The sequence below is a fragment of the Eubalaena glacialis genome, chromosome 4 (genome assembly GCF_028564815.1).
Source record: "Eubalaena glacialis isolate mEubGla1 chromosome 4, mEubGla1.1.hap2.+ XY, whole genome shotgun sequence".
Lineage (NCBI taxonomy): Eukaryota > Metazoa > Chordata > Mammalia > Artiodactyla > Balaenidae > Eubalaena > Eubalaena glacialis.
The window spans coordinates 135,674,185-135,683,995 of record NC_083719.1 but is presented as its reverse complement, the minus strand read 5'-3'; the positions used below and the strand labels follow the sequence as shown (position 1 = coordinate 135,683,995).

General features: G+C 44.6%; 1 protein-coding gene across 4 annotated transcripts in view; it reads left to right on the top strand.

Moving 5' to 3' along the window:
- The first annotated feature begins 425 nt into the window (after positions 1 to 425).
- Positions 426 to 9,811, top strand: part of EBF1 (EBF transcription factor 1) — a 392,672-nt gene continuing 383,286 nt past the window's right edge. For all 4 annotated transcript variants that reach the window (XM_061188385.1, XM_061188383.1, XM_061188381.1 and 1 more), the window contains exons 1-4: positions 426 to 611; positions 2,795 to 2,951; positions 3,515 to 3,578; positions 4,201 to 4,256. In XM_061188385.1, the coding sequence (XP_061044368.1) occupies positions 478 to 611; positions 2,795 to 2,951; positions 3,515 to 3,578; positions 4,201 to 4,256 (411 nt within the window). In that variant the 5' untranslated portion in view covers positions 426 to 477. The remainder of the gene's footprint in view (positions 612 to 2,794; positions 2,952 to 3,514; positions 3,579 to 4,200; positions 4,257 to 9,811) is intronic.

Sequence of the window (9,811 nt, the reverse complement as noted above, 5' to 3'; positions counted from 1 at the left end):
AGGGTTTTTTTTTTTCTTCCTGCTTCTTCAAGTGAACGGTACCTCTACAAAAGGAAACTCCAGCCCCTCCTGTCCTCCACCGGCCTGTGATCATTACAAAAAAAAAAAAAAAAAAGAGAAAAAAAAAAAAAAAGAAAAAAAAAGCACCCAAACCAAAAATTAACCAACCAAACAACCCCCAACAGCCAAGCATACATCTCTATTTTTTTAATTTTGGTCTTTTTGTTGGATTTTCCCTTCCTTTTTTCTCTCCTTTTTTTTTTTTTTCCTTCGGGTTATCGCTCAGTTTTGAGCGAAGGTTTACATTTTTAAAAAATTTGCTTTCCAGCCCGCCTTGATCTTCTAGCGCGAGTTCAACGACTCAAAAAAAAAAAAAAAAAAAAATCTCTGGCTGGCGTTTTTCTTTCCTTTTTTTTTTTTTTTTTTTTTTCAAATTTTCAAGGGGGAGGAGATTTTCCACAAGAAAAGGTTGTTTTCATGTTTGGGATTCAGGAAAGCATCCAACGGAGTGGAAGCAGCATGAAGGAAGAGCCGCTGGGCAGCGGCATGAACGCGGTGCGGACGTGGATGCAGGGCGCCGGGGTGCTGGACGCCAACACGGCGGCGCAGAGGTGAGTACCGCTCGGGGACCGCGGCCGGGGAGGCAAGCCGCGAGCAGCAGAGCCGGGAGGTGGTAGCGGAAGCCGCCGCCGCGGGGCCGGGCCGCGCTCTTGCGTCTGCCGCTCGGCTCTGCTCGGCTCCGGGGCTCCGCGCTCCCCGGCCGCTCTGTCTTGGTTGCCTGCGGCCGCAGAGCCAGGAGCTGCCTGCGAGGAGCCCGCGCTTTACCGGCACTTTTGCCTGCCTGGTCTGTGACTGTTTTCATTTTGTTTTAAGCCTGAAGAGGCGTCTCACCAGTATGATGTTGGATATCTGTGTTTTTCTGTGATTGCTGTTTCTTTTCAGGCCGCCTGTCTTTTCTTTCTTTCCTTCCTTTTCCTTTCCGATTTTTTTTTCTTTTCTTTTCTTTCTTTCTTTCTTTCTTTCTTCTTTCTTTTCTTTGCCTTTTCTCTATTTCTTTCCTTCCTCCTTCCTTTCTCTCCTTCGTTCTTCCTTTCCTTCCTCCTTGTTTTCTTTCTTCTTTCTTTTCTTCCCCCCCTTTAAAAAACTTTCCTTCTCCTTCCTTTCCTCCCTTTCTTCCTCCCTTTTTCTTCCTTCCTCCTTTTCCTTCCTTCCTTTCTTCGTTCCTTTCTTCCTCCTTTCTTTACTTCCTTTCTTTCCCCCTTTCTTTTCCTTCCCTCTTCCTTCTTTCCTTCCTCTTCTTTCTTCACCCTTTCTTCCTCTTTCCTCTTTTTCCTTCTCTTAACTCCTTCTCTCTCCCCTTTTCTCTTTCCATTTCCCCCTAGAATCATCTCTTATTTCTCCTCTCTGGTTCTCCCTCCCTCTCCCTTTAGCTTTCAGTTTTTCTTGGTCCACCCGAAGAACAGCAACTCCTAACTTTAATTCTGATGTCTCCTAAAAGTCTTCCCCACCATTTATGACCATGGCCCCTTCTAACCCCTCTGCCACTCTCAGCTCCTGCATGCTAGGCTGTATGGCCTAGAGGCACTGCTTTTGGAGATTGACCTGGGGGAACTTTCCTGGGCACCCTCAGTACCTTTTCTGGGGACTCCTGGTCCCAAGTGAGAAATGGTCCCCCCTTTTTTTAGGCCACCAGCTGGGCTTGGGGGAATGGGAGATCTGGTGGCTCCATGCTCTCTCCGGCCCAGAGAGGGCGGAAGGGGAAGAATGAAGATGACTAATTACATCATCTTCATCTTCTCCGGGTTGGGGACAAGTGTCCACAACATTGTTCCCATCCCCGATGATAATAAGGATGGGGGTGGTTGGTAGTGAGAGTGAGTTGGGTAACTGGGCTAGAAGCGAAAGTGTGTGTGTGTGTGTGTGGCGCGTGCGTGTGTGTGTGTGTGTGTGCGCGCGCGCCCTTGTGTCGGGCAGGTCGGGCTGTCAGTGGCCGCCCTGCGCCCCTGGCGCCCCAGGCTCCAGCCCCCGGGAGGGCGCGCTCAACCGTCAGCCCTTATCCATAGGATTTCTGGAAAGGGTGTGAGGATTTCTGCGGAACCCCGAAACTTTGTCAGGACAGGTCTTTTAAAAAAAAAAACACCCAATTCCCTTTCCCACAGCGGCCACTCCTGACTGCTCTGAGTTCCACCCGCAGATCCTTTTTCTCCACATGCTTTCTTTGGGGGGTGGGGACAGACGGCTTCCCGAGGCCGGGCACCCGCGGCTGGCCGGGGGCTGGGGGGGGGCGGCACATGAGGTTTCCCGGAGGATGGCTGCTGCAGCGAGGAGTTGAGCATGTTCCCCATCCATTCTCACCTGCCCACGGGAGATTCGAAGGGGTGGCGAGAACCAGCTCCCATGCCCACCCTCCCTTTAAGTTGTAAACGACCGGCTTTATTCCACGATCGCGCTTCACCTCATCCACCGCTACTTTTCTTCCTCCCCACGCAGCGCGCGTCAGGTCGGAGTAAACGCGTACAGCGTTTTCTCTCTTGCGCAAAACCCAAACTAAACTTTCACACCTCTTCGTCGAGTTCGGGGGCCGCGCAGGTCCTCGGCGGGGAGGACTGGGCAGGCGAGAGCACGCATGTCCCGTCGCCGGGTGGGCCCGTGGCGCCTGAGGGGGCGTGTAGGGAGCCCACAGGGCGTTTTGGGGGCAGAGAAGGTGTTTGAGGGTTCGCGCGTGTGTAAGGGGTGACAAGCGGTCGCGGTTGTTGTCCCGCTTAGCCGTCTAACTGTGCGTCTTTGGCCGCAGCGGGGTGGGTCTGGCCCGGGCTCACTTTGAGAAGCAGCCGCCTTCCAATCTGCGGAAATCCAACTTCTTCCACTTCGTCCTGGCCCTCTACGACAGACAGGGCCAGCCCGTGGAGATCGAGAGGACAGCCTTTGTGGGGTTCGTGGAGAAGGAAAAAGTAAGTGGGCGCAGCGCCGCTGCCCCTCGCCCCCAGCCGGGGAGCAGGCTCAGGCGCTTCGGGAGGCGAGCTCCTCGCGAGTGCAAAGCATCCATAACACACTCCCGCGCGGGGTCCCCCAAGCCACTTCCCGTTCTGGGCGAACCCGGACTCCTAGTTCCTGAGGTTCTGCTCCAAAAAAGTTCGTGCTGAGTCCCCAAAGATGGAGAGAGGCGAGCCCGGCTTCGCACTCCAGAGTCAAGGGCGCTGGGGATGAGCCCGCCCTCGACCGCGCGACCACGCGTGGCTCCTGCTTCTGCTGGCCCAAGCTCGAGCCCCCAGGCCCTGGAAACGGGATCGCGCGTGCGAGCCCCACGGAATTTTTTAGGAAGTTAGAGGGAGCAGTAAGGGTCGGGAGGGCGGCAGAGGGATCACAGTTGGCCGCAATTTCTGCTGCTCCCGGGCCTGTCCGGCTCCCAGGCCAGGGGTCCCTGCTTGGGGAAAGTTGCCTCGAAGTCGGTCCACTAGCTCACGCCGACCTCTCTCCTGCGTCTCTTGTGTCTTTGCGTCCTGCTGCAACCCAGGAAGCCAACAGCGAAAAGACCAATAACGGGATTCACTACCGGCTCCAGCTCCTCTACAGCAATGGTGAGGCTCCCGTCGGGTCTGCGCCGGCACCCCGGGGCTCCGGGTGAGGGTAAGAGGCGCGGGGAGCTTCAGGTGGACGAGAACCCGGAGCAAAGCTCAGTCGTCCGCCATCCTCGGGGTAAACCAGCCTCTCCTAAGTTTCGCCTGAAGAGGTTTCACCTGAGGAGGCCCTGAGTGGCTCGAGGGCGGCCGCATTAGCGGACGCGTACCTGGGTCCAGGTGTGGCGCCTTGGCCCCCGCTGGGCTGCTTTATTTCTTCTTCCCCTTCCTAAGGCCGGGTTCCTCCGCTTAGCATAGACTTCATGCCCAAGTCCCTTGAGTTCAAGGGGCTAGAGCGGTCAGGGCCTTGGTGGCTTCCGGAGAGCACGCAGAGTGACTCCAGCCATGGGAAGGGAGAGAACCCAGGTGGGGGTCCGCCTTATTCTCAGCTGCTGTGCTTGGGGGTGGGGCTGCCTTCCAAATGCGCTCGGGCTGGGCCAGAGGCCCTTCTCCGGGAACTGGGGAAGGGGGTCCTGGCTGTGCTTCTCCGGGACAGTCGGAGTTCCATCAGCCTTGGAGCCCCATTCTTTGTTTCCTGCAGATCCTCTCTCACTTAATTTCCTATCCCCCGCCCCTCCCCCAGGAATAAGGACGGAGCAGGATTTCTACGTTCGCCTCATTGACTCCATGACAAAACAAGTAAGTTTCTTAAATTCGCGCCGCCGGGGTGGCTCTACGGCCGCGAAATTTGGGAGAGTCAAGAAGCTGGCTACTCCTTAGCGGGAGGGCTGGGACTCGAACTCTCAATGCCAGGGCGGACCGCGCTCTCAGCGCAGCCTTCCAAATGCCCAAAAGCACGTTGACTCGCCGCGTGGAGGAGATGGCTCGACGGCTCTTTCTTTATAAAGGAAATTCAGACCTTGTGATTTAAGACTACGGGGTGCTGCGTGGGGAGAATATGGACTGAACTTCCTTTGACCCGGCCGGGTAGCCCCAGGGGGCGCAAAGGTGCCCAGAGACCCTCGTGCAGATCGGGCTGAACTTGTGAAACCCAAACCATCAGGGCCTCCCCCGGGAGGCAGAGGTAGAGGAAGCGGGTGAGGGGCAAAGGCAGCTTCCCCAGAAATGGTGAGATGGTCTGAGAGCGCACTTGACCCACTCTACACATTTTTAAAAAAAGAGATGATGGTGCTGGTAGTGTTGGAAGACGGAGCTACAATTGTTAGAAGATATTTTGCAAAAATCCTCCTGCTTTTGCCTCCAAGTTTGGCAAGAAGCCAGGCAGCATGAGTGAGCTTGTGGTCTTAAAGGTACATAGACGGCATTTTCCTAAGCTCCCAACACGCGGGTGCCAAGCAGTATACATTAAGGTTGAGTTATGGTTTAAAAGATACAGTTATGAGCCGAGTCAGAAAAGAGGTCTGACGTTTTTACGAGGGGCAGGAACATTTTTTCTTTTTAATTTTAAGAAAAAGTTTAGGAATTAAATATCTGGTTAGGTAGTTGGAGGATTTCGTGACAAAAAAGAAGACAGTTTTATTGGGTGGGGGAAAGAAATCAGAACAAAGAGAAAAGTTACCCATTGTGTACTAACCACCAATTTAGTGACAGGGTTAAAACTGGTTTGCTTGATTGCGATTTTAAAATATTCCCTTTAAAATAAGGGATGTAGTTTTCATAGATACTGGCTTGGAAGGTTTCAAATTAGAGTATACATGCATACTTAAAAATTGTTTTTAGATACCCATGGCTTAAATATGTTGTACAAAATGCATGTTAATAAGCTGTTGCGAGTTTTAAAATCTACTCAGCAAGAACCAATTTAATAACAGCTAATTGTAATTATTACCTTCATATTTCATTGTGAACCAAGTAAAAAACATGAGGGTATGACATGTATTTTTAAAAATGATAAATACATATCTCTTGAAAACTATTTCAAGTTATTAGCCTAAAATATTTGACTTTCTTAAAGATCTGTTTTATTTCTTAGTTGATTGTTCAGAGTAAATGCACATTTATGCTTTTACTCTTGGTATTATTATTGTTTTTTTTATTATTACTATACTGGTTTTGATCATTACATAGGATAATTCCCTTTGATTTGGACGCTCTGTATTTTGTTAAATTTTTTTCCTGCCAAGCAAAAAAATGCAAAAGCCTTATTTCAGTAACTTTTTTAAAAAATGATATCAAAACAAAAATGTCTTAAGTGGAGTTTTGTTTTTTAAAAATTGTCTTTGATACCCTGGGTATCTTTTCCTGCCATTCCCATCAGAGGAAAAAAAAGATGGGAGGGGGAGAGGGAAAGTATGATTCTAATACATATTTCTTATGTACTTATTAGAGTTTATTTTTTAAAGAATAAAAACTCCCCACAAACCAGTATGTAAGACCTGTCTGCTTGTGAAACATTGGCCACTTAAATATTAAATTATCGGCAACTCTATGAAGTGAACAGTTGTAAGGAGCACAAAATTAGGACATGTTTGACGTGATAACTTCTCTCAAAACTTTATTTTAGGCCCCTTAAACCAAAAGTGCCACAAGAATTGATCTTCCCATTGTGAGATGAACTGACTTTACACACTCTTCTAAGGTGGAAGAATAATCTTGATTTTTATAAAGCAATACATCTAATATCATTTTACTAACAAGGTCATAGAGCTTAAGAAAAGCTACAGCTTAAGGCATTCTTTGACTGCTTGGTTTCATAAATTCTATCGGTGGTGGGGGTGGGAGTGGGACCAGAATAAGATATAGTGTAGTAATAGCAGGTATAAGGGAGTTACTTGCCATACTGTGACATCTCACTGAAAGTTAAAATTATAAATGTAAGCAATTATATATTTTGGTGGAGAGTGACCTGAAAAAAAGGCTTAATAATTATCTGAATTTAGTCTAAAAATATCAAGAAAAAAGATTTTTCCAGGCATACCTGTTTGCTTTCATATTAGTTGTCTAATGCCTTCTCTGTAGCTTTTACTTTGAAAGGCAATCCCTGCCCGTTATCCGGTTGCTTTTTCCTTGATTATGTGCTGTAAGAGTTTGGGAAGTAGGTTAGCTTCTTGTGTACACAGCTAATACAATAGTCTTCAAAAAGCAGATCAGCGTGAAGAGCATGACTTTCCTTAGCTGTGACATAATTATTACGTTTTAGCTTTGATGAGTAAAACAGTGGATTCTCATCTAGCTTGAAATTATTCTGTGACAATTAAATGCCAAGTCTGATTTTTAAGTTTCTTAAATTTTTTATTTTAGTTAGTTGTGCAGTGACCCCTTCAATCAGAAGTAAGTCTTGACATAAGGTGACCAATTAAACGGTTACTTTTTTTTTCCCCTGTGAAATTCTTGCAAGTAGATAGACTCAGGATTTTGATATTTAGAGTGCTGAATGGAATAATTTCAGTGATGTGATGAGTTCTAATAACATCATAAATTTCAGTGGGAATATCTAAGCAGAGTTCAAGTGTCTTCTCTTAGGTGCTTATTTATCGTAACATTTTTCACATCAGAGATGCAGCTTTATGTATGTGATGTCATATCTTTGACTCAGAAGTTGGGGTTAAAACTTGAAGGGAATCTTTGGCAAGCAAAATTCAAAAGTAGCTGTGCACTTTATATTTTCATAGAATGTTCGTGATCTTGGGTGGAGTTAGCAGCATTGAGATCAAACAGAAATGTACTCAATCAACCAAGATGTATTGGTATGACACAGTATTTCACACCTTTACAAAGTGTCTCATTACACTATTTGGGGTAATGACTCTTAATTTTGGACTCTACCAGGAAAGGGAAAGCTTTATTAGAAGTGAATGTGTAAGGATCTGAGCCCTCTTATCCCTATGCTTTTCTTATGAAACACTAAGGATATAATTATATTTAAAATATTTGTCCACCAACTAGAAAATAAGAAGCTTGCTTTTGGGAAGTGTTTTGCAAAACCAAGTTTAGCTGGACTAAAAATAGGGTTTTTTGTTGTTTTTTTTTTTTGTCATTGCTGTTTTTGGTATTCCATTAGTGAGCATGCAAAAAGGCCTGTAGGATCCAGAAGTTTATGGCTGTTGCATCCAGAAATGGTATCTACTGCAGAAACTCAAATGAACTCAGTGGGAGAGGTCTGAGTTTTAATGTGCCTCAGTTCAGATTTTCCTGTAGTATTTGAGATATAATTACATTCTGTGATTGCTTCAGTGAGTTACCTTTAAATAGTTTTTAAAAAAAAAAAAAAAAAAAACCTTTAACTTATCTGCCCTCTTACCATCTTGCTTTGAAAAAAGGGACATTTCTATAATTCAAAGAAAGAGTACCAAATTCCATAAAGTTATCAAAAACAAAACATTCCCTGCCCCCAAACCAAAGCTCTTTTTTGGAAAGGGAAAAATAATAGTCACATAATCCTTGTGTGTATGGATTTGAAGGTAGGTGATATGGTGAGGGGACCCCTAAAAAGTCCCAGCACAGTGGGAAGTCTAAGGTACAATAATCAGAACTGCTGTCATAATTCTCTTTCCAGCTAATCTTTATATATTTGTTTTGATGTTCCCGGTACTTTAAGTTATTGATGCAAGTGCACTTTTTCCGATTGATTGTTTCATCATATCCTGCCACAGCTACGTAGATTTGATTAACAACCCTTTCTGTTCATGGTTCTTCATTGGTAGATAAACACATTTTTAGTGTATCAATAAGTTCCTAAGAAATTCAACTAGGCCAGCAGAGAGGTTCTTTCATATATTTGGGGAAACAAACAAAAAATGACGGGGCAAGTTTATAGTTAGGAGCCATATTTTAGCAGCTTTCTCTCTTCTTTGGTAACATGTCAAAAATGCAGGTGATTTGAATTTCCTTGCACATAGAGGAATGAAGAAGTTTGGGATTTTTATGCATGATCAGGACCTGTGTTTGGGAAAATGTAAACTCATCACAGTGGAAAATGTGTTGTTTGGAGTCTGGGGGTGAAAACAAAGCTGATGGTTTTGGAGAGATTGCCGGAGCCAGATGGCCTAGTACTTTCCCAGTCTGGCGGTCCAACTGCTCCCTCCTGGATAATATACAGCCATTTGTTCGGGGATATTTACGCTAGAGCTGTTTCCATGTGAATGTTTGAACAGCATTAAAAATGAACATATTAGTAGTGATGCATTTATCGAACTTGTATGACTACACGGATAGTCTGTTCTTGTGTCTTTACTTATATTGCTGAGAGGAATGAAGGAGGGTCTGGATGTTGGTGAATTGTTTATATAGTTGTTGAGCAAGAATGAGTTGGTCTTAGTTATTAGAATATGTAAGCATTTGGAAACTAATTGAAGTAATGGTAGCACCTACCTGGAAGCTCAGTTGTGAAAATTAAATGAATTCATACATGGAAAGTGCTTAGAACAGTGACTAGCATACATTAAGTGCTTAATAAATTAGCTGCTTTTATTATTTTACTATTATTACTATTATTACCCCATTGAGTTGACAAAGCCAGTTGTATCTACTAATATAGATGTAAATGTAGTTATCATATGAGTGAAATATCTTTTATTACTGCTAGAAAAAGAAATATTGCATGATATTGTTAGAATGATTCGGTTTTTATCTTGGTGTTTGAATAATATGAGAGATTTTATTTCTTTGAGACACAAAAGATGCATTCTGAAGCTAACTGCTTTTGGTACACATTCTCTTTTTATTCAGGGCTGTGATGTAACTGAACAGCATACTGAATATGATATCATTCCTTTGCAACTTTCCTAATTCAGTTCTGCAAACAGGCCTGCTTAGCTGCTGAGCTTAAATTACATCTTTGTAATTTGTTCACCAGTAGCTAAGCTGCTAATTGAAGCAAAATAATTTTTTATTTTATTTCACTATTAATTTTGGATTGCTGTTTGACACAATTGTTTATGAAACGTCAAATTTGTAGTGTTTTCTTTGGCACAGGTTAATTTTTAACTAAGGCTCCCTCACCTACTGGAAATTTCTCGAACCACATTAGCTAACACTTTTTTTTTAAACGACAAGAAGTGGAACTTGGTGGTCGAAAGTAATGATTAATATTACAGAATGTTGATAATGTAGGTGTTCATATTTTTTTTTATTAGTTTTGATTCTTGGTAATTTGCTGCCAAAGTCGTGTTGACAGTCTGTATTTATAGGACACTTTACTTCTGGTTGAAGGAGATACTTTGTACATTCATGAATGTATTCTTTAAGGTGACAAATTAGGTTTGGCCTTTTATTTTGTATTTGGAAAAAAGAGT